Source organism: Micromesistius poutassou (genome assembly GCF_964030765.1).
Source record: "Micromesistius poutassou genome assembly, chromosome: 9".
NCBI lineage: Eukaryota > Metazoa > Chordata > Actinopteri > Gadiformes > Gadidae > Micromesistius > Micromesistius poutassou.
In genome coordinates this window covers 19,277,826-19,303,654 of record NC_140279.1, presented here as the reverse complement: position 1 = coordinate 19,303,654, position 25,829 = coordinate 19,277,826, and the positions used below count along the sequence as shown (strand labels likewise).

At 44.2% G+C, this 25,829-nt stretch overlaps 1 protein-coding gene across 1 annotated transcript in view; it reads left to right on the top strand.

Moving 5' to 3' along the window:
- Positions 1-25,829, top strand: part of raver2 (ribonucleoprotein, PTB-binding 2) — a gene marked incomplete at its 3' end in the record, with an annotated part of 68,222 nt that overhangs the window by 11,347 nt on the left and 31,046 nt on the right. Inside the window, 4 exon segments of the mRNA XM_084472970.1 lie at positions 2,242-2,308; positions 22,352-22,632; positions 22,634-22,660; positions 24,738-24,902. Coding sequence (XP_084329096.1) covers positions 2,242-2,308; positions 22,352-22,632; positions 22,634-22,660; positions 24,738-24,902 — 540 coding nt within the window.

Here is a 25,829-nt window from a genome sequence, read left to right as displayed (position 1 = left end):
CCAGCTGTACCCTATGTAACCCCACACCAGCTGTACCCTATGTAACCCCACACCAGCTGTACCCTATGTAACCCCACACCAGCTGTACCCTATGTAACCCCACCCCAGCTGTACCCTATGTAACCCCACACCAGCTGTACCCTATGTAACCCCACACCAGCTGTACCCTATGTAACCCCACCCCAGCTGTACCCTATGTAACCCCACCCTAGCTCCACATTAGCTTCCATCTATCCCCACTCTAGCATGGACCGGGCCTTTGCCAACTTGGTCATTATTTCCATGAGGATTAAATGTTTGATGATGTGAAGAAAATAAAAATGTCATCATCTCTAATTCATAGAAATGAGTGTCGTCAAAGGGCAGTGCTGCTAGTCCCCGGTGTGTTGTTCAGTCAGATCAGGAGTCAGACACAGAGGGCTCAAAATGGAACAGTTCCACCAGGGAAATACCTCCAGGCCAGCTGACTTTCATATCAGACACACACACACACACACACACACACACACACACACACACACACACACACACACACACACACACACAGGCCCAGGGTGTGCATTTGATGCTTGAGGGCTGACATGGTCTTCTTGGAAATGTCAACATGATATTCTGCTGAGCAGTGTGGTCATCCGTCATTATAAACAAGCTGTAGACCAGAACAGAAATATATACACTGGAAAAGATATCAAGTTAAACCAAATCGGGGCTGGTCAGACGTAACAGTGGTTTCACTCCAAGCTTTTAGTGTGTTTTAAAGACATGGCTGTCCATTGAGAGTTAAACACATATATTGTACATCACATTCATACAATGCCTGTAAGAATTACTAATGATTGAATCAACAGCTTTTTCTTCCTGGTTGAAAACTGAGCGTAGGTTATCTGACCATCGATATATGATATGATATATTCTGTTTGTAGCACCTCAAATACCTGCTTTGTCATTCTCAGTGTGGTTCTAATAGCTAATTTTTAAAATGATAACTTCAACTATTTTCTTCATGTCTGCAGTGCTATAGTTGGCCGCCACACTTGGTAACAAACGATTGGAAGCCTTCCCTCTCTCTTGAATGTGTTGAACATCGTCAGCGTCTGCTGACACGGCCGATGTGCAAGAGTAAATACCAGAGGTCTGGTTCAACTCCCACTGAAACACACCCAGCCTAGGGCTCCTTCTGCACACTGCTGGGGGGAGACACGGCTGAAATAGGGGGATAACGCGGGCTAGGACGTTTCGAAATCTTTAGGGAGGAATCTCTTGTCGTATGAATGGTTTTATAAGAATTTGATTTGCCAAGGAGCTCTTGGAGGGCGAAGCAATAGGGTTTATGAAAATAAGAGTTTGGTGATTGCATCTACGTGTGTATGTGGCTGTGTTCACATCGACACATGTAATACAATTACGAAAATACATGACGTCAGAATGCAATTCTTACGTTATTAGCAACAATGTCTATTATTGTAATACTTTAAACATGTGAGAGACCGATTAACTGGAAAGGGAAACCTGTATTGCTTCTTATATCATTGAAAAAACTAGACCCATTATTCATGGCCCGCTGTACAGCTGTGTGATGCTTGGGAGGTTCTGTAAGCAGCGCCACTCAGGGAACCCCTCGAGCCGTCAGACACTATCCACAGGCTCAACGCCACCGGCAGGCCCCAGTCTCCTCCGTATGTGTGGTGACTCCAAGATCCAGTTCATTCAATGCTCTCTCTCTCTACGTCCTTGCTGCCCCCATGGCAGGTGGACCATGGCAGGTGGACCATGGCAGGTGAACCATGGCATGGGAGGGTGTCTACAGGGAGGGTGTCTACAGGGAGGGGAGGGGTGTCTACAGGGAGGGGAGGGTGTCTACAGGGAGGGTGTCTACAGGGAGGGTGTCTACAGGGAGGGTGTCTACAGGGAGGGGAGGGGTGTCTACAGGGAGGGTGTCTACAGGGAGGGGAGGGGTGTCTACAGGGAGGGTGTCTACAGGGAGGGTGTCTACAGGGAGGGGAGGGGTGTCTACAGGGAGGGGAGGGGTGTCTACAGGGGGGGTGTCTACAGGGGGGGGTGTCTACAGGGAGGGTGTCTACAGGGGAGGTGTCTACAAGGCCTTCAGCCCCTGTAGACACCCCTGTGATGTATTTGGTTAGGGTTCAATATGTCAGAAATGTGTCATTGTTATTCATGTGCATAAGCATATCCCCTGCCATAACCCCTCTTTCTCTCCCACTTTTTGTCTTTTTCTCGCAGGAAGTCCATGAATTTCTGAACGAGTACGAGCTGAAGTACTGCTTTGTGGACCGCAACAAGGGCACCGGTAAGTCCACCACACACCACACTCCAACGTACAGGACCAGACCCACAGTAGCCCTCTACACCAACGTGGGTCCAAGGGGAACACAGCAGCACACACAGACCCAGTGGGCCCTTTGGCCCTGGGGTGGGCCCGCGGTCCCCAGGAAGTCTTAGAGCGCGTCTATATTTAGCGCAGCACGGTCGGCCGGGCCAGGCACCTGAAACAGAACCCTGCCATGGAGGAAGGGGAGCCGTAAACAGCTGAGGTATCAAAGAGGCCAGTGTTGTCCAAGAGATTAACAGCATTCTAACAGCAAAACGAGAGGCTGATGAAAAACAAGGAGCCTCAAAGGGCCTGCGGGAAACAGGAGGTCCTAATAATTTAGCCCTTATCCTAATAAGGGCTCCCCCACTAGGAGGGCCTGGGGCGGCCACGCCTCAGAAGCTCTGCCACACCACACCATATTTTTTTATAAATTATTGAAACAATATTTAGCTCAATTCTAAAGTATGACATTGAAGGGACTCTTTAGAGAGAGAGGGCCAAAAGCTTATTGCAGTGCTCACCGGGCAAAGTATCTATGATAAGTTTTCAGTCTCCTTTTAAACAAGCCATTGGAGCTTGGGCATGTATGTGTATCTACCAGTGGCGATTTCTCTAAGACTGAATAGAAGAATGAAGAATCTTCAGAATGACCATGAAGAATTAAATGGTCAAATATATACTGTTGTGTTAACATTTCATTAATTAAAAATGCGTTAGAACACGTCCATCTCGAAGACGAGTTTGTTCAGAATCAGCTGCTTATCGCAGGTCGACTGACTCGATTTCCTTCTCATACACTCCCGTAGCGTCACAGTGCATTTGCCTGTTGAAGCTCAGCGTCCATCCACTTCAATGGGGCTGCATAGAACAGCTTTTTTTAGTGTGTCGAAAGTCGACCATCATTGGATAATGCTGCGATTATGTCCCTCCCACGGACACTCAGCGTCTCTGGGGGTGAATGGAGGAGTGGGCTGGCCTGGACGCTGGGCTTCTGCGTGATGATTGGAGGGTCTGCGAAAGACTGAGTTGCCGTTTGATTGACAGCGATTTTGAACTATAAAAAGTCGCCGGAGCTGTCTTCATTCCTCAGTCCTATCACGGATTTTGCAAGCGAACTGCAACCTATTTCTTGATATTTGCTTGGCGAAATTGCTAGACAATTTTCATCGTACATTTCATACACTTATTCACACAATTCCTTGCTTCAGTTTAACATAATTCCCATATTTCCTTGTTCAAGTTTAATATCGTTTTGGTAGTTGGCCATCACTTTGATTCAGGGAGCCTGAGGTCTGAACTTGAGTCCTGTATTCAGATCAGGACTTGCAGGGTGACAGGGGAAAGCTGTGTGATTTCTTGGTGTTCCTTAAAGACATGGAGTTGGACAGTGCAATGCCTCAGCTTTACAAACTGTTTTCATTAGTGGAAACAATTAGAGCTACATCTGCAGGTGTAGAAAGGAGCTTCTCCTGTTTAAAGCAGCTCAAGTCCTACACCCAACACAATGGACCAAGGCTGTTTAAGCAGCCTAGCTCTGCTGGCCATTGAGAGGACACTGGTCAAGTCAGTGGAAAAGACAGCTAGTTGGTATGATAGAGCATTTCCTTGAAAAGGAACATAGAGCATAATTTACACATATATATATATATATATGATATCATGATGATATCATATAAATTGTAAATTTATGTGTGTATATATATATATATATATATACATAAATTTACAATTTATATGATGTAGGCCGAAAATGAGCTTCCCCTCTTTGAAAGACCAGCAGCCGCCACTGGTATCTACATAAGACGTGTGAATGTCAATTACCGTCAGACATGTCCTCCACATTTTTTCATCCTATTTACATCAGGAGATTCGACCCTGAGGGTGATTCAGACTTCATGCTTTATATGCAGACATCGCTGTCGCTCAGACATCAGTAGAATATCTGGGGGGTTTAGAGGGGTGGGCTTGCAAGGGGCGGGATATGATGTAGGGTTTCAGTTCGCAAGAGGCGGGATAAATGTGGCCGCTGTCACAACAGTTTGTTTTGGTTTGACCACAGACAGCACGGAGGCAGAACGGGCAGTACTCATCGCGATCATCTTAAATTTTGCATCATATTCGATGCATCATATTCCATTGCATCCACAGCATCTGAATAATCTATGAAAGATTGGAGGAACATGAGTTAGACACAAATAGAAGAAACAAGGAAGTAAGAAGTAAGGTGTCGCAAACGCCTGCATTACCGGGGAAATAGAGAATTGCTGTTTAACCTGCATCGACAGCAGGGAAGGATCTGGGAAGGCTGTTGTAAATAAGTCGGACATGGTTGTTAATAATAATAATAAAAAAATATTTTTCTATATACGCATGCAGCTGTGATATATCTTTTTTAACCATTCAGCGAACAAAAGGCCACAGGCTGATTATCATTTAGGGTGCCACTCAAAGACATGCAAATGCTGACCGATGCGTCATCAACATGCCCAATCAAGTGGTGTGAGAAATACCCACTTTCTACGCCTCATTCACACATAAGGTAATTTACATTTCCTCCGGAGAAAATACTACCCAGGGGTAGTACTTTTTCAGGAGAATTTCAGGGTACAAATGTCAGGATATGCTGTTCAGACATACTGCCCATCAGGTGAATAGCAGGAGAATATCAGGACTAACACGTCTGTCTGAAAGCAGCTATTGTGTCATGGAAGTGTGTGTTTGTATGTGTGTGTGTGTGTGTGTGTGTCTGCAGGCATTTGGCTAGCAGGTTTGTCTTTGCTTGTTATTCCGTATCTCCAAAACAGTGTGTGTGTGTGTGTGTGTGTGTGTGTGTGTGTGTGTGTGTGTGTGTGTGTGTGTGTGTGTGTGTGTGGAACAGCCTTCATGGCAGCTGGGAAGCGTCTCCCCAACCAACTGTTTATATAGTCTATCCAAGTCTCTCTCGCACCATCTCTCACTTTCTCTCTCTCTCGCCCTCTCTCTCTTTACACCAGCTCCTCCATCTTCCTTTCATTCTCCATTTTTTAACACCTAGATTTCTTTCTTCAATCCACATTTGTTTTGCTTCTCTTGAAATGGCAACGCCACCTCAATCTTCAATTCTCCAAACTCAGCCTAAGATCTGTATCCATTTCTCCCACACTCTCCTGTCCTCTCTTTCTCTCTTTCTCATTCTCTCTCTATCGCTCTGTCCCTCTCGCTCTATCACTCTGTCTCTCTGTCTATCAATTCAATTCAATTAAAAAAAGCTTTATTGACATGAGAAATATACATTTGCATTGCCAAAGCAGGTGAACAATAAAATAAAAAGGTGTATCTAATATATATACATATCATATATCATTATACTATAAAAAGTACTATAAAAAGTGAAATAAAAAGTAAAATGTGCGATATTATAAAAATTACAGTATCTCCTATAAACAGATAAATTAAAGATACACTCTAAATACACAGTATTTACAATATGGAGGATGTGAGCAATAGTGCAATTATTATGGAAAGAGTGAGTCCAGGGGGATGAGTCTGTTTATGGGGAGTTTGAGGTCCTTCTCTCATCACAAAAGGTGACGAATCTTGCAGCTGCGATCGCAAATTGTTGTATTTATCCCAACAGGTATGTTAGTTTGTTAGCATCTGGAGTGTCTTTAAAGTCCTTGCATGCATTTGTAATCCGTGGGAAGTGTGTGTTCCTGATGTCTTCGTATGACTGGCAGGAAGTGCAGCTCTGTTTCCAGTTGGTTTTGTGTGCAGTGGGAGCACAGTCTGTCTTCTCCTGGGAGCCAGGTGTGTCTGTGGCGTCGCTTCTCCATGGCCAGGCTGAGTTCTGTATCTGATCAAGGATTTCCTCAGTTTTGGGTCGGTCAGGGTGGTCAGGTATTCTGCCACGGTGTAGTCTCTGTTTAGGGACAAAAAGCAAGGCAATTTATTCTGGTTTTTGGTGGACTCTTTCCAATGTGCCAAATACTTTTCCTTTTGTTTTCTTCTGATTTGGTTTTGCCTGATGTGTTGGTTGTTGTGTGTTGGACAGAGTCCCAGGACAAGCCGGCTAAGGGGACACTTTTCTGGGTGTAACTCTCTGTGGGTAAGAGCCTTGTTGTGGAGTGTGTTGCTGTCGCTTTCCTTAAGGTGGTTATAAAATTTTAGGGCTCTCTTCTGAATTTTAATGATTGGATATCGTCCTAATTCTGCTCTACATGCATTATTTGGTGTCTTTCTTTGGACTTTTAGTATTGATTTGCAGAATTCTGCATGAAGAGTTTCAATTTGATGTTTGTCCCATTTTATAAAATCTTGGTGAGTGGGCCCCAGACCTCACAGCCGTAGAGCGCAATGGGCTCTATCACTGCCTATTTATTTTCATCTATCTCTATCCCTCTGTCTCGCTGTACCTCTCTCTCCCTTCTCACTCTCCTGTCCTCTCTGTCACTCTGTCTTTTTCTCTGTCTCTCGCTCTCCCTCTATCGCTCTGTCTCTCTGTCTTTCTCTCTCGCTCTCTGTCTCTGCCTCTGCCTCTCTCTCTCTCTTGTTCTGTCTCTTTCTCTATTGGCCTGTATCTCTCTCTCTCTCTCTCTCTCTCTGTCTGTCTGTTCCTCACGTAAACACCAAGCTCACTAGCCGATATCTGATCCCAGATGTTCCTGTCTGGTGTGTTTATGGAGACCTCTCCCCCTCCGCCCGGCGGCGGTGTGCTTGTGTTCGCTGAGTCGCCGGTCACTGCCCGCATGCCGACCAAACAGTGCGTCCCTTCATGTTTCCAAAGCAAGGCGCTCCTGCCACGCATCGCCACGCGGTCGTTGAAGCTCATGCTCATGCTGTCACTTCCCTTAAAGGGTCAGGCTTTTTCTTATGGACACCCTTGAGAGATCATTTTTGCAGGTGGCAATGTCTGCTGCCGCCTCCGCGCTCACTTCCTTCCACTGATGTGTCCTTTCTCAGGCCGCCTCTCCTCCTGCTCTTTCTGAACAAGGGCGGTAATGGCAGAGAGGGAAATATTTGTCACATCAATTACTGTTCTTTGTGCTCGTGACTTTTTTCTTGCCCTCTGGGGGGGCTGGGGGGGTCACAAAATACTTGGCAAATGAAACATACTTGTTTGGAGTGACCTACTTCTCTTTCTTGATTTTTACTTCGATAAATATGATCTGTGAAAGCAGCGCTTTGTTAATACTACTGCTATTTCTAATACTAGGCTTACTGCTACTGCTACTACTATTACTACTACTACCATTACTATTACTACTACTACTACTACTACAACCGCTACTACTACTAATACTACTACTTCTAATAATATTACTTACTTACTCATTATTAATTAATATAATTAATAGTAATAATACTAATAATAGCCTAACATACAGGTGCATGTCAATACATTAGAATATTGTGGAAAATGTACTTTCTACATTTCTATTATTCAATTCAAAAAGTGAAACTCGTATATTATATAGATTCATTACACCCAAAGTGAAATATTTCAAGCCTTTTTTGTATTAATCTTGATGAATATGGCTTACAGCTCAGAAAATCAGAATATCGTGAAAAAGTTCAATATTATATACTCAAGGTGTCACACTCTAATCAGCTAATTACCTCAAAATATCTGCAAATGTTTCCTGAGTCTGTTTGTGGTCTCTCTGGTCTGGTGCAGAATGCTTCACAATCACGGGAAGGCTGCTGACTTGACAGTTGTGCAGAGGACAGGGTCACCCTCCACAAGGAGGCTAAGCCCCAAAAGGCTAAAGAAGAGTGCTGCATCCAAGCACATTCAGAAGAAGTTGAGTAGAAGGAGAACGTGTGGCAGAACAAGGGGCACCAGCAACAGGGATAACCGCTGCCCTGAGAGGATTGAGGACTATTTTTTTGTAAATATTATACAAAAGGATAAACTAATCTAAACTTAATTCACTCTGTGTAAAGACCAGGCTGCAGGGCAACAGTCTGACAGCCTGCATGAAAATAAGCATAAATGGTCCACCTGTATAAAAGGGTTGCAAATATTGGAAATATTTCACTGTTGGTTGAATTAATCTATATAATATATGAGTTTCAATTTTTAATAATGATGTTAGGTTCCACCGTCTACTGAGAGACTGAACAGAGACGAGGCCAAACGTTCTGCTGCTGCTGCATGGGAGGTTCTTTAAGTACTCAGGTGGAGACAGCCTGATCGATGGCCTCAATGTCTGTCTGTCCAATTCAGTAGAATGGATGGAGAAACTTGATTGCTGTGCATATTACATTTCTGTCCATCAGAAATGTAACACTAACACACACAGGAAATTCAAGAATCCATCCTTCCAGCCAACCATCCATCCATCCAACTACAAACCAGTATCCCATTGACCCATCCATCCATGCATCCACATACCCCTCCACCTAACCATCCATCATGCCACCAAACATGCACGGTTCCCTCCAGCCACCTCTGGTCCTCAGTGTAGCATGTGGCCCCAGGCGTGTGGCTGCTAATTCGCCAGCGCTGCGGAACTGGTACTGTGAATACAAAAGCGAGGTTTATCCCGGGAATCCCGTCCATTCACACTGAGGGGCCCTTCCTAGCTCACGTGTCCGGTAATGAAGCCAGGTGTGTGCATGTGTGCGTGTGTGTATTTATTGGTTCACTGCATCAAGCCCTGACTCAAATAGTGGAAGATACAGAAGAAAACCATTGTTAAAGAAACCGTTATTACTGCCGCATAGTTGTTTACACACAAACTCATTTTTTGGAGCCCCCATCACCACCAGCAGGAACACAACCATCACCACCACCACCCCCTCCACCACCACCACCTCCATCACCACCCCCTCCACCACCACCACCCCCTCCACCTCCACCACCACCACCTCCACCACCCCCTCCACCACCACCACCCCCTCCACCACCACCACCCCCTCCACCTCCACCCCCTCCACCACCACCACCCCCTCCACCTCCACCACCACCACCTCCACCACCCCCTCCACCACCACCACCCCCTCCACCTCCACCACCACCACCCCCTCCACCACCACCTCCTCCACCTCTGCTCTGACTGCACATTAAGAGCTGTTCCACGGCTCCGTGTACGAGCCAGACTACCAAAGTGCCGAGGCTCCATAGTGTCTGTTCAGTAGGCTGCGTTGAGTGTGTGTCTTTGTGTGTTGTTGTGGTTGTGGTTGTGTTGCGTCCTAGGAAAGTGAAATAAGATAATTGCAGTAATGTTATTATTGATAGTAAAGAGTCCCTTCAATGGTATACTTATTAATTTAGCTAAATATTGTTTAAATATTTTTGCTAATTAATATTTAAAATGTGTAACGATGACTTTTAATTTACAGATAATTGGGTTTATTTGTCTTTATATTGCTATAACATATCAAAATATATAAAAAATAAGCAAGATCAGGGTGGTTTTGGAAGGTGTGTGTGTGTGTGTGTGTCTCTCTCTCTGTATAGCTGCTTTCCTAAGTCCTGATATTCTCCTGCTATTCTCTTGATGGGCCGTATGTGGGAACAACATATCCTGACATGTGTACCCTGAAAATCTCCTGATAAAAATACTACCCCTGGGGTAGTATTTTCTCCGTAGGAAATGTAATTTACCTTATATGTGAATGAGGAATAGAAACAAAATAAAACAAAATAAAATGTACAAAAGATCTTTGTGTAATGATTTACTTTTTTTTTTTGAGTGGGCATGTTGATGATGCTTCGGTCTGCACATGTCATTGAGTGGCGCCCTAAATGATAATCAGCCTGTTGCCTTTTGTTTGCTGAATGGTTAAAAAATATTAAAATGTTGGCACTGCTTTTCAGAGTCATTGGTGAACGCTGAAAGATAGGTCTTATCATAACCCTCAAAGTACACATCATACAATAAATTACAATACATGAGTTCACAGCTGCACACGTATATAGAAAATGTTTTATTATTATTATTATTTACAACCGTCAGCTGAACATTATAGACACACACACACACACACACACACACACAAAGCACATAAAGAAAGAGATGACACCAAAAATAAACTTACCAAGCGTGTGTTCACGTTTCTACCTCCAAAAGTGGATGGGGTTTCAAAATAAGCACGCTGAGCTGTGATTAGCTGTGCCTATTTTCCAGTACTCCTCCGTTGGGGTAGGCCTGGGCAATAAAACAATAAATTATCGTATTGTGATAGACTTTTGATCAATATCAATATAAAACATGTTCAATATGTAAGGGATAAGGTATAGAACACCGGGTCATTATCTAAAATAAGCCCCTTCAGGGCTTATTTTAGATAATGACCGGCGACGTTCTATACATTATCCCGCTTACACAGCTACTTGCCAAAATGAAAAAATAACTTCACACGTTGTGTCTCTCTACAATTACCATTCGTAGTGTTGATCAGCAGAGAAATAGTCCGCCAAAGACGTTGACATCGCTTAGCAACTAAATACGCTGGGGTTGATAAGTTACCGGACTACTTGCGGAGTGATACGAAAGACGTGAATCACTCCACTTTCCTTGACAGTGGTCATTATATGCTTGGCAACGGTTATTATTGAAAAATAATTCACCACCGGCACCACCGCCCATGCAAGTGAACGGAGCGTTCCACTGAAAAGAGCCGTGTAATAAATATCGATAAGCTACCGGACCACTGAATCAGCTGGGTTTGTTACACAAACACGGTTCCATACTTATTTACAATATTGGAGTGTTTTTCATCGTTGTGTCGACATTGGAGTATTTATCAATGAAGAACAGTGGAAGGTCATATTAAGTGTTAAACAGAAGTGTTTAAATCCAGCATGGTAATTCCTAGTCTTTTTAGGTCATTAAAATTATCAATAGTTATCGATATCGATCAATATGATCGAGTTATATTGTGATATGTCTTCCGGCCATATCGCCCAGGCCTACGTTGGGGTACCAAGTGGTCTGAAAGGGTGCCGAAAAGTTGGACCTATACACGCCCACCGTTGATTGGTCGACAGAATCGTCACTTCCGTGTGACACAGGGATAATAACAAATAAACACAGTACCCGCAAGGTACGGTGAAAGCTTTGTTCGCAGTACCTAACCACGCCTAATCGTACCACACCTAACCACGCCTAATCGTACCACTCCTAACCTCGCCTAATCGTACCACTCCTAACCTCGCCTAATCGTACCACTCCTAACCACGCCTAATCGTACCACTCCTAACCACTCCTAACCACTCCTAACCACGCCTAATCGTACCACACCTAATCACACCTAACCACTCCTAACCACTCCTAACCTCGCCTAATCGTACCACTCCTAACCAATCCTAACCACTCCTAACCACTCCTAATCGTACCACTCCTAACCACACCTAATCACACCTAATCACACCTAACCACACCTAACCTCGCCTAATCGTACCACTCCTAACCTTGCCTAATCGTACCACACCTAACTGCACCGCTCGGTGGAAACGCGCCATATGTGAATGAGGACGAGTCCACGTGTCGCCATGGTGCCGCTGTATCTATAGCCACAGTCAGATTTGGTTTGGTAGCCGACAAGTGTGTAAAAGTGTGAATGGTACACACACGACCAACCCCCTCCCCCGACCCTTGAGGAGAGGGGAGGGGGTGAGACAAGAGGGGAGACTAGGAGAAAAAGAAAGGAGTCATGTCTGGCCACCTTAGGGTTGGTAAGTAAGTAAGTAAGTAAGTAAATCTTTATTTACTGTATATAGCACCTTTCATACAGGGATTGCAGTTCAAAGTCCTTTACATGGCATCAGAAAGAAAAGGAGGTTTGTGCATTTTAAGTACATCTGAACCTATCGATCTGATAGGCATAGTACCTGGCTTACAGTAAAAACAGTTTATGAGTTAAAATTTCAAGTAATATAACACAGTAAAAAACAATAAGCAAGTGCAATATATGGATTAAAAAAACAAGAGAGAATAACACATTTTAAAATAGATAATAAATAACATAAAACAGCAGTGGTAAAATTCATGCAAGTAAAAACATAAAACAAGAATGGTGCAAGATACTGTGTAAGCGCAGTGCATTCAGAGGGTATTATTGTCTGATCTCAATTAAAAGCTTTAATAAAAAGATAAATTCCTCTAAATTCCTTCCACATTTACATCAAAATGAAACCCCCAATATGTGTAAGGTCCGAGAGGGTAAATTGGGGTGCGAAATCAAGCCGGTAAATTACCTCAGTCAGTGTAAATGCGCGGACCATGCCGGGAAAAAGGCGGGCATAAGACGGGCATATTTGGCAGTGTAAAAACGTGTTAATGTGCCTATAGCCGCTATATCGCCGTGAACTGTGCAAGCACGTGCCTACGGTTCACAAAGCGTGCCGGAACAGTCCGCACACAGACTATGAAGTCCTCTTAAAGGGTTCAGTGTTTTTATCAGCGCACAGGAGGACCTCTATGTTTGTCTGTCATCTCAGGAGCTCGTTCAGCACCTCCGTAGCACTCTGCCTAATGTATTCATGCTGTGAAATTTAGCAGTGTGAACGACAAGTGTGCTTCACACTGATGCGCTTCGTTTAGTCTCATTTCCCCTGCGCTTTGTTCTTCATGTTTAGTTGAATTGGTGTCATATTAGATGTCGGGTAGGCACTGAGCATGTGGTGATGCAAACATCACTGGTATAAGTGCAGGACGTCCATACAAAGAGCATGTTTGCTTGGTTTTAGCCTCTCACTGGTTAGAGACGGCTGTTTCACTCGCTCTTTGTCACTTTGGAGGTTTGTTACTCACTTGAGTAATGAGTGATGATTGAAATAATAAGATATGATGATATAGATGAGTTATAATAATAATATGAATTATTATTATTAATGACTAGTAATACAATACAAGTGATTGATACTCTGGGAATCCGCTTTATTACAGGTTATGGACATGGAGTTTTCAGTGTGTGTGTGTGTGTGTGTGTGTGTGTGTGTGTATAATGTAGCCTATACAAAACGTTCTAATAAACCTAAGACCAATGTGACTGTAGAGCGTAAGGATATGAATACGTGCTGACGCAGAAGTGCCACGGATCTGTTGATGTGGAAGGGTGAGAATCTAGGAGCGAAAGGACGAGTGATACTGCTGTGTGCTAAAGACTGGTCAGCAGGCACGTCAAAGACAACATGAATTGAATTGCTGAACTAGAGGTGAAATACAAACAGGAAAACAGATATGACCTGATATCTCATACATCTCACGATGCTATCGGACCTAATCAAACAAACAGCAGAATTAGACAGATTGTATTAATTGCTGATATAATGGAAGGGACACGTTATTGTTTCATTTTGAAACGATGAGGGAACAGAAGTCTGGCTGGTGTCAATAAGTGGGTGGCTGAGAGAGAGGGAGAGAGAGAGAGAGAGAGAGAGAGAGACGGTGGATGTATGAGGTGGTGGCTGAGAGAGAGGGAGAGAGAGAGAGAGAGAGACATCGAACATTTTACTTTTTTATAGTACTTATAGTATATTATACTATACTATATTATACTATTATACTACTTATAGTATAATATTTGATATATATATATATATTTTGTACGTTTTATACTTATATTATATATTATACTAGATACCTGACCTTTTTACCTCTTTATTTTATTTTCTAACCCTTTTTATTTTATTGTTCACCTGCTTTGGTAATGCAAATGTATATTTCTCATGCCAATAAAGCTTTTTTTGAATTGAATTGAATTGAGAGAGAGACAAAGAGAGAAGAAGAAAGAGAGAGGGCGAGAGGGAGTTTGTGGGTGTATGAGTGGGTGGCTGAGAGAGAGAGAGGGAGAGAGAGAGAGAGAGGGAGATAGAGAGAGAGGGGGGAGAGGGAGTCTGTGGGTGTATGAGTGGGTGGCTGAGAGAGAGAGGGAGATAGAGAGAGAGAGGGGGAGAGGGAGTCTGTGGGTGTATGAGTGGGCTGAGAGAGAGAGGGAGATAGAGAGAGAGAGGGGGAGAGGGACACTGTCTAAATTATTAGATGGCTGAGAGTGCGAGAGAGAGAGCGAGGGGGAGAAGGAGACTGTGGGTGTGTGAGTGGGTGGTGAGAGAGGGAGAGAGGAAGAGGGAGATTGGCTGATTGAGTAGGTGGCTGAGAGAGGGGAGGGTTGGCCCAGAGAGAGAGAGGGGGGGGGAGTCAGTGGGCGGATGAATGGTTGGCTGAGAGAAGAGAAAGAGGGGGATAAGTGCTCCACTCCAGTATTGGCTTCCCAAAAGACTGTAAAATAAATAATACTATTCTTATAATTATTATGTATTTATTATTATTGATTTTATTACTTGGCTTAATTTATATTATTTGACCTTCTAATACGAGTAATATGGGTATCGATTATTATATGTATGATTGTTTGGATTTGACATTACACAAGCAAGGGAGGTGCGTGCGTGCGTGCTGCAGTCAGTCTACAGATACAAATGTTAACTGCCATAACACCTGAATTGGAGCGAGGAAGGGAGCTAGCAAGGGGCATTGATACAAAGGCTTATTAAATAGTAGTAAGTAATAGTAATAACAAGTAATAAAGTAACTGATTAAACATTATAGATATATAATTATTAGGATAACCTTTTCCACGACATGTATTACGATGTGCTTTAAATAGGCAGGAGCTCTTTTGGAGCACAAACAAGTGATATGCACAATCACAAGAAATACAAAACACAAATGTCTGGCATGCAGGAAATGTGTGTCCTTTGTAATGAAATGCCCTTTTTAATGGTGTGTCTGGTCTTCCCTCTGCAGTGGCTGTTACGTACTGTCAGATGGTCCAGCCTTTAGAGGATACTTCTCTGTCTTGCTATGTAGGCCACTTCAGTACTGGAGGCCAAGTGGCAGCTATTTCTATTTTGTTTCTTCGATAATAAGGTGCATTTAGACAGTAGAACTCACACACACAACTTCAGTGTGTGCAAGTGGTTGTGTGCTGTGCTGCTATTTGTCTCCCTTGTGTTTGGTCTTTAATCACTCCTAGAACCTTCCCCCGCGGAATTCAAAGGAATTCAGACGCGACATCACCGTGCTATTTTTTGTTTGCGACAGTGTATGGACCTTGTGTGTGTGAAAGAGTGCTGAGGGATGAATGCAAGGACAGGTTAGGTGAGCACATTTGAAAAGGAACCCGGCAGAGCTGGTCTTCATGTTGGACTCAGGTAGTCCCAGGGTCAGGAGTGGTACAGGAGGAAACGGGTCAGAAAGTATCCTTGTGGGGAGATGCATTGGGTTTCTTGCAGGTAGTGTTGTTTTTGGCGGCCTGTTTTACTTTTAGTTTTAGTCTAGTCTTTGTGTCACGCTAGCATTTGAGTTTTTATTAGTTTTAGTCACGTTCATACTCCTTTTAGTCGTGTCAAGTTTCAGTCGACTAAAAGTCTGAGCATTTTAGTCTTATTTTAGTCAGAATTGTCCATGACTATTTTAGTCTAGTCTTAGTCTACGAAAACTGATGAGATTTTAGTCTAGTTTTAGTCAAAGATTGTATTTAGCCAAACCCATTTTACAATTCAAACAAGGTTATCTTAATATTATATTATTGTTACCTTATAGACTCAACAATACATCCATTCCAGACACAGAAGACGCTCTGATTTGAATTTACAACATATTTATTTTACCAACCAAATATCCTAGAAGTACACACACATTAGGGCTGTATGGTATGGACAAAAATTTATATCACGGTATGATTTGAGGCATAGACGGTAACGGTATTATATCACGGTATGTTCATTTTATATTCTAATTTCGATATAAATACTTCTGAAGGGGTAAAATACTGGTTAGGCAGCTATTACTGAATTTTTGTATTACTAGGAAATATTTCACATAGTACAGAAGTATTTATTCTGTACATTTATTGAGCAAAACTGCAATAGAAAAAAATGCTAAATCTTTAGTTACTTTCAGTATGGATTTCTTTCTCCACTTGGTCGCGGACCTTGCCGTATAGTTTTGGCATCTCAATTTGGCTGAAGTGTGTGCAGGCAGGTAACGCGTACCTGGGATCGAGTGTTTTGACCATCTCTTTAGTATGCTGACAGTATGACTCCATGACCCACAGTATGACCATATGACTGACAGTATGACCGTATGACCCACAGTATGACCGTATGACCCACAGTATGACCGTATGACCCACAGTATGACCGTATGACCCACAGTATGACCGTATGACCGACAGTATGACCGTATGGCCCACAGTATGACCGTATGACCCACAGTATGACCGTATGACCCACAGTATGACCGTATGACCCACAGTATGACCGTATGACCCACAGTATGACCGTATGACCCACAGTATGACCGTATGACCCACAGTATGACCGTATGACCGACACTCAGTACGTTTACATGCACAGCTTAATTAGATTAAAGCCATAGCTCGACTATGCTCCTCAATTGGACAACTGCAATTGTCCGGTTATACATGGCGGTGAGTAAATCGATTCATTGGACGAAGTGTGTCATGCCCCGGTACGATAGGTGGCGCTGTACGCATTTCAACTAGTGGTAATAGAGCCACCGGCTGACCTCTTTACATCACCAGCAACAACAAACTCAGGCGGCATTCGAGAAAGATGTTTTCAGTGGAGGAGTCCGCAGTCCGCATACGACCGAGAGGTCGTAACAATGGAGCGTCGGAGAAATGAGATGGACCTGAAGTGAACTGACAGCTGTCTGCTGAACATCGCTTTCTCCTCCATGTCGCGTTTCAATCTGGACTTCAGAGAGTCAAAGCCAAAGTTAATTTCCCCCAATTCCTTCTCCACCATGACGAGATAACCCCCACTAGGAGTCTTTACTTGTTGTGGAAGTACCCAAGAGTGGGAGAACCCGACACAGTCTGTAAGATTCACAATATCAGAGAATACTAGGGATGTGAATAACTCAAATTTTTCATGGTCGAATAATCAGTGGGTGGTATGAACAAATAATCGATTATTCGATGTGTGCCGACATTCACAAAGGCAGCCATGATCATCGGCAAGAAATCACTTCTTAATCTTAAACGCAAAAAACAAACTTTAACAGTAATCAGTGTTTGTGTTGTATATATTAATATTTATGCTTGTGTATTGTGTATATTGTTTTTCTGTACATGATTAATAATAAAGAAAACTAATAGTGCTACAGAACCAACATTAGTTCTGTCCGTTAATTCTTGTTTATTTGAATGGGGAAAAAATGTTAACGGTCCAAATGTTAAAAATCGGCTTTGACCCTCGGGAACGAATAATCGAATAATCAAATATTCTGACCCATCCCTAGAGAATACCCCCGTCAGTTCGGCCGCGGCGCAATGATTGAATAAAGATCGTAGTTACTACTTTACAACCTCGTTGATGAGCAACATTTAGAAAAACATGTACTTTTAATTCAGAATTGGGTTAAATCGAAGCGTAGTGTGTACTGAATGCATGTTGATGATGATACACTCAGGGGGTAACTACATTGGCACGACACCGGCTTCCTCCATCTTCTGCACCAGCTTTTTAAATAAATCGCCGACACGAGGTGAATTGAAAGCTGTCTACTGAAAACATCTTTCTCCTGCCGGAGAAGCCCCTCCACCGCCCGTCCGTATACGGCATTCCCCCAATTCCTTCTACCCCATGGGCGAGATAACCTCCACTAAGTCTCTTTAGTCTCCTCCACTAACTCTTTACTTGTTGTGGAAGTATCAGTCTTTAAGATTCATAATATCAGAGAATATCCCCGTCAGTTCGGCCGCGGCGCAATGAATGAATAAAGATCGTAAACACTCGTCGGGAGAAAAAAACATTTCAAAGTTACTACTATACAACCTCGTTGATGACCCACATTTAGAAAAACATGTACTTCTAATTCAGCCTTGGGTGAAATCGAAGCGTAGTGTCTGTGTGCTTCCACCTTTACTGAATGCATGCCATGCGCACTCCCGCGGCCAGGGATACGGTTCTTATAGGGGCTAACTACATTCACCGGCTTCCTCCATTTTCTGCACCACCTTTTTAAATAAATCGCTGTTTCTCGTTTTCCGACGGCGAAAACAACACGACTATCGTCTCCTTCTACTTCCGGCTCACGGCCCCGGGAAAAGATCTCGAGCATGCACAGAACGTATAATCCAATCCCATATTTGCGAAATAACGTGTGTACCGCTTTAAGGCCCAGCCTGCAGTGTAGAGAGGCCACGGTTCAGAAAGGCAACTTCAAACAAATGCATCAATTGTAGCCCGACAGCCGAGCCTACGTGTTTTTGACGCGATGTTAGAGCTGTTTAAACATTGGAGATATGCATGTATTTCACTTTAAAATGTATATCTCTGCCGTCTTTAGCCTTATTGCTATGAATTTCACACCATATAATGCCACAGTCACCTAGTACATGTGTGCCGAGTTTGCAGCTTTTACCACTTCCGGCACCAAAGCAGTTCATGTGTGGGTGTTTGGTCGAGTTGTAGCCATTGCATTAAGTCTAAATGATCTGACCGTATGGGTCAAACCCTGAATGTAGTTCATGAATAATGGTGCATGTATGTTTCATGAATAACGATCACAATAGGGTTCCTACGGTTTCGTAGGACCCCTAATAACTCTACTAAGGAGCCTTGTTTACTTGCCTGCAAAGGGCTTTGGCATGGGACCAGTGGTCCCCGGAGCCAGGATGAACCGGTGGGCCCCGACACGGGAGGCGTGCGCTCGACTTCACGTTGTTACGATACGTTGCCAGCTGTAATCCACCCCCCTCTGCTTTTTAATTAGCACTTTCAAACGGCCAAACTGACAGCAGAACTGCTTTCTCTGAGCTGATTTCAGCTGCATATTTAGTTTCCCCTTTCCTGTTTGCCAACGTACACTTGATGGCCATGGAGGGATCCGGAACGTTCCCCAACACAGGCCCATAATTAAGCCTGCCTGAGCTTCTTTTGTTCTTTTGTTCTTTATTTTTTTCCTCTTTCGTTCGCTCTTTCTATCTTTCTTTCTTAGTATTGTTTTTGGTATTCAGTGGCGATTTCGCTAAGAATGCAAGGGAAGCTCAGCTTCACCTGAAATTGCAAAAATTAAATGGTCAAATATATACTGTTGTGTTAACATTTGATTGACTAAAAATGTGTTAGAACACGTCCATCTCGAAGACGAGTTAGTTCAGAATCAGCTGCTTATCGCAGGTCGACTGACTCGATTTCCTTCTCATACACTCCCGTAGCGTCACAGTGCATTTGCCTGTTGAAGCTCAGCGTCCATCCACTTCAATGGGGCTGCATAGAACAGCTTTTTTTAGTGCGTCGAAAGTCAACAGTCATTGGATAATGCTGCGATTATGTCCCTCCCATGGACACTCAGCGTCTCTGGGGGTGAATGGAGGAGTGGGCTGGCCTGGACGCTGGGCTGGCCTGGACGCTGGGCTTCTGCGTGATGATTGGAGGGTCTGCGAAAGACTGAGTTGCCGTTTGATTGACAGCGATTTTGAACTATAAAAAGTCGCCGGAGCTGTCTTCATTCCTCAGTCCCATCGCAGATTTTGCAAGCGAGTCGAAAGATGAACTGCAACCTATTTCTTGATATTTGCTTTGCAAAATTGCTAGACAATCTTCATTGTACATTTTATACACTTTGCTTGCTTCAGTTTAACATAATTCCCACATTTGCTTGTTCAAGTTTAATATCGTTTTGGTAGTTGGCCATCACTTTGATTCAGGGAGCCTGAGGTCTGAACTTCAAGTCCTGTATTCAGATCAGGGCTTGCAGGGTGACAGGGGAAAGCTGTGTGATTTCTTGGTGTTCCTTAAAGACATGGAGTTGGACAGTGCAATGCCTCAGCTTTGCAAACTGTTCTCATTAGTGGCAACAATTGGAGCTACATCTGCAGGTGTAGAAAGGAGCTTATCCTGTTTAAAGCAGCTCAAGTCCTACACCCAACACAATGGACCAAGGCAGTTTAAGCAGCCTAGCTCTGCTGGCCATTGAGAGGTCTAGTCAGTGGAAAAGACAGCTAGTTGGTATGATAGAGCATTTCCTTGAAAAGGAACAGAGAGCATAATTTACATATGTATATATATATATATATATATATATATATATACATAAATTGACAATTTATATGATGTAGGCTGAAAATGAGCTTCCCCTCTTTGAAAGACCAGCAGTCACCACTGGTGTGTGTGTGTGTGTGTGTGTGTGTGTGTGCGTGCGTGCGTGCGTGCGTGCGTGCGTGCGTGCGTGCGTGCGTACATTGACTTGTTTATAGAAAGAAACAAGACAATGTTGTCGGTAATGGGATTGAGGTGCAAAAGCTCCAACACACCTCTGGCTTTGTGCAATTTTCAGGGGAGGAATTAGCTAACAGTTGATGACTTTCCATAGCCGGTCATCCCGGGAAGTGATGTGAAAGGCTTTATTACTGTAAGGGTTTGTGCTGGTGTATTTGGCAGAGGTGGAATGGTACTGAAAAAAGCTAATCTCTCAAATCTCTAATCAGGGTTAACTTTGAACAATGATTTTGAGCAATTTGACATCCTGTCATAGCAATTTTACATCCTGTCATAAGATAACTCTTGAAAACGTATCTTGAATATATTGGTTATTATTGCTTAATTAGCTTTTTTCAAACCCACCAAAACATACATTAAGGCCTTCTATTTTAGTCTATAGCCTACTTTGACTTGAAGGAGTGTCATGACACTATATGCTTGACATCTGTTATATTAAACCTCCTCTTATCTCTGAATCATTTGTTCAATAGCCTACACAAAACGACTAAAACTATTTCAAGTCCATAACTGAAGTTTAATTTTGAAGCTTGACATAACAACAGTCAGCCATTATCCATTCAGCCTACCGACTACACCCGTGCGTGCGTGCGTGCGTGCGTGCGTGCGTGCATGCGTGCGTGCGTGTGTGTAATTGGGCCTGACAGAAACAGGATTCCCCGGTCTGGTAATCAGTGTTGGCAATGCGAAAGCATAACACGAAGCTATCATGAGTCAATTTAGCGCCTCTGTGTCAGTGGATCATTTGACACTAAACAAGATTCAGCAGGCGTCCGTATGACCCTTTGCAAAAGCTATCATCTCTGGCGTTATCATCAATACACAACTGAGAGATCTGTCAGTTGCTTTTAAATGAGCTAAATTGAGCCTTTTCTGTGTGTATATCAATGTGGATTACATTCTGTTGCAGTGTTTCTCAAATGGGGATACTCATACCCAGAAGGGGAGCTCAAAGGGTTGCAGGGGGTACATTGACTTGTTTATAGAAAGAAACAAGACAATGTTGTCGGTAATGGGATTGAGGTGCAAAAGCTCCAACACACCTCTGGCTTTGTGCAATTTTCAGGGGAGGAATTAGCTAACAGTTGATGACTTTCCATAGCTGGTCATCCCGGGAAGTGATGTGAAAGGCTTTATTACTGTAAGGGTTTGTGCTGGTGTAAAGGGTTCTATATCTCAATAAAACTGTTTGAGAAACACTGCTCTAGACAGCGGTGAGACCTGTCAGTATCTTTTAAATGCGATAAGTTGTGCGTTATCTTCTTGCGTATCTGTGTGTATATCAATGTGGATTACATTCTAGACAGTGGCTCCCTACAATTGAGCTAATGTCTTGTCTTTCTCTCTATGTATACGTCTGTGTGTGTTTGTCTGTCTGTCCACCGGCATCTCTATTTGTGTCTCTGTCTCTGTGCTTTGATTATCTCTTTGTTACTGTCTTTATTTCCATACACGCCACCTTCCACTCCTTGCTTCGGAATGTTTTTTTCTGTGCATCCCAACATGTGCCTCCTTGTTTTTCTGTTTTGCTGTTTTTTCCCCCTGTCCCCTTTTTTATCCACCCTCTTCTCTTTGTCCTTGTCCCATTGTCTCCTCCATCCTGCGTCCTTTGTCCTCGTCTCCTCCCATCTCCGTGTCCTCATGTCCTTGGTTCCTCCGCCCTTCGCTCTACGTCCTCGTCTCCTCCGTCCTCGTCTTCCCATCTCCGTCCTTGCCTCCTCGCCTCCCTCGTCCTCGTCTACTTGTCCCCTTCCACACTTCGTCCTCGTCTCCTCCAGCCTTTGTGACTTTGCTGAATGGAGCCCAGGCTCAGGATGCCATCCGCTCCCTCCACCACAGCACGGTGCGCGGCCGCTGCATCAGCGTGGCGCTGCAGCCCACCGACTCGCTGCTGTGCCTGGCCAACCTGCCGCACGCCTTCACCGCCCAGCAGTTCGAGGAGCTGGTGCGCACCTACGGCAACATCGAGCGCTGCTTCCTGGTGTACAGCGAGCTGACGGGGCACTCCAAGGGCTACGGCTTCGTGGAGTACATGAAGAAGGACTCGGCGTCGCGCGCAGCGCTCCGAGCTGCTGGGCCGGCCGCAGGTACCGCCCTGGCACTGAGCTGTGGGGAGGGGGGGGTGAGTGGTGACGAGGTCAGAGTGACAGCCGAGTCCTATACAAAACCTTATTTAATACAACTTATTTAGTAAAACTTCACCCACAGGTTCTTCTTATCTTGTTGTCTGCGCACTCATATGACTCCCAGCAGTAATTGTTGTCTGTCCATTGGTATATTTATAGGCCTCGTCTAATGCCATACTTGAACTGGCATCTTGTGTATTTGGCAGAGGTGGAATGGTACTGAAAAAAGCTACTCAAGTAAAAGTACAGTTACGTCACTAAGTATTGCAGTCAAAAAGTACAAAGTACTCTTTTCAAAACCTACTCAGAATACTAGTTACTTTTTTACTGGTCATTTTTAATGCCTCACCACTCATAACTGGTGAGGCATAACAAGACAGTCAGCCATAACAAGACAGCCATTATCCATTCAGCCTACCGACTACACTAGTCTGACTGCACTGACGGCTAAAGGTAGGCTTGTTGCTAGGTGAACTCAGAAATTCATTCATTCTCTACATACTTGCCTGCAATTTTTTACTCAGTAACTTGTGTGGTTTAATATGTAACTAAGTACAATACAAAAAAAAAGTACCATTTTTAAAAACTACTGAAAAAATACTAAATACCAAAAAAATCTACTGAATCCATTTTCTTGAGTAAACGTAATTAGTTACTTTCCACCTTTGGTATGTGGGTGCTTTCTAAATCAAATTAGAAACGAGATGTTAGAAATGAGATGAGGACAGCAGGGTGGAATCAGGATGGTTGCAACTATTGTTTGGTTTGGTTTAATTACATGAAGATGTTCAACAAGCTGGTGACGTAAAGAGTGTTAGTGAGAGAGGGCAGACTAACAGAGTATTAGTGAGAGAGGGCAGACTAACAGAGTATTAGTGAGAGAGGGCAGACTAACAGAGTATTAGTGAGAAAGAGGGAAGAGCACCCTGGAGGCCTGAAATTTTGTTTTTATAAATTTTATAAAAACAATCTCAGCAGAAGAAGAAGAAGTAGTAAAGAAGAAATACTAGTAAAATAAAAGTAAAGTAAAATACTAGAGGTGTTAAACAAATACATGATACATGATACAAGACATGGGTGTCATGAACTCTTGGATGCAAATGAAAATACATAGTAGATAGATAGATATAAATAGATAGTATTTAGGAGGACTTTGATGCAGCTGCAATTCAGTCAATATTCCTGGCAATACTTGACCAAAAAACTCTTGTGCTTGCACAGAAGTATTTATATAGTCCTTGCTAAAGGCATTCTATGTTAACCATGTTGATAATCTGTCTGCGTCTGTCAATTGTCAATCGTCAAGCCATGTGTTGCCAGAACTTGCAAGGAAACAAAGGTCTAAATCAATAGTGGAACGGCCCAGTGTACAGACTCACTGCCAGATCCCTGAGGTGTGAAGACACAGAGGCATGCAGCCTGTCTGTAGAGGGCCTACATTTAGAGCCAGCATGTAATTCACATTACCATAAGGGATTGAGTCTAGGTACAAAAACGCTGATCTGTAGGAGGTGAATGGTAATATTAATAACCGTATTACTAGGGTACTGTCCACCACAACCATACGATACGACCAAGATCAAAGGTCAGACTTATGATGATGGTCCCAATGGAACCCAAAGCGACCAGCTGAGTGGTGGTTGTGTGTGCAGGGAGACAGGTCTCTGATGGTTGTGTGTGCAGGGAGACAGGTCTCTGATGGTTGTGTGTGCAGGGAGACAGGTCTCTGGTGGTTGTGTGTGCAGGGAGACAGGTCTCTGGTGGTTGTGTGTGCAGGGAGATAGGTCTCTGGTGGTTGTGTGTGCAGGGAGACAGGTCTCTGGTGGTTGTGTGTGCAGGGAGACAGGTCTCTGGTGATTGTGTGTGCAGGGAGACAGGTCTCTGGTGGTTGTGTGTGCAGGGAGACAGGTCTCTGGTGGTTGTGTGTGCAGGGAGACAGGTCTCTGGTGATTGTGTGTTGTGTGTGCAGGGAGACAGGTCTCTGGTGGTTGTGTGTGCAGGGAGACAGGTCTCTGGTGATTGTGTGTTGTGTGTGCAGGGAGACAGGTCTCTGATGGTGCAGTGGATGGACGTGAACCAGCTGATCCAGGAACAGCAGCTCCACTCCCGCTGTCTGTGTGTGGACAAGCTCCCTCTGGACCTGTGCGCCTCTGAGGAACTGGCCCAGCTCTTCTCCGAAACCTACAAACCCGTCTTCTGCCAGGTGAGTGTGGTGTGTGTGTGTGTGTGTAGGACACTTTGTAAATCACATCCGTATACAATAACGTCGTCATGGCTGTGTCCGCGCTTGCACCCTCCTGACTCGCTGCCCTTTAGCCCAGCGCTGCTCTCCGTTGTGTCCCCTTCTGTCTTCTTTTGTAATATTTCCAACCGGTGTGTTTCCAACGCTTTCCCCTTCAACCCTCACTCCACTCCATCGCTCCATCCACCCACACACGCCCGCCGGGCAATCACTCTCTCGCCATCAGTCATCTACTGCCATTCCCGTTTTAGCCCAACCTCTCTGCCCCACTCCCACACACAAATCAATAGACTCACATCTGCCAGCTCCCATGATGCACTGTGGGCGTATAACTCATGCTGCTTTGCTGTTGCGGAGCTCCGCACTCTTTAGCCTATGGCTCAACGTTACGTGTGTGTGCGTGTGTGTGCGTTTGCGTGCGCGCGTGTGTGTGTGTGTGTGTGTTCTCTGGCTGCAGGTACAGGGCTGCCGAGGCGGCCTCAGCCCACACCACCCAGCCAGCGCTCTCAGTGTTCATAACAAGCGGAGAGCGTCCGCCAGGCTGTTAGTCAGCCATGATATCACTAGCGGTGGCCCCTGCTCCTCTTCTTCATAGCGTGTCTCTTATGTAAACCTACTTTACACATCGACGCATCGCAAGAGACCCCTTTCATTCCATTGCAAGGGCCCCGGGGCCTCTCTCCTCTAGCAGAGAGGGCCGTAACCGCTGATCTGTAGTGGACTCACCGGTGTGTGGGTGTGTGGTGTGGGGGGGGGAGGTGAGGGGTTAAGAACACCACCCATCATCATCATCATCAGAGAGAGAGAGAGAGAGAGAGATGGAGGATAGAGAGAGCTTCACCCATGTTGTTGATTTAGGTAGTGGGGGATGAACTCCACCACAAGGAA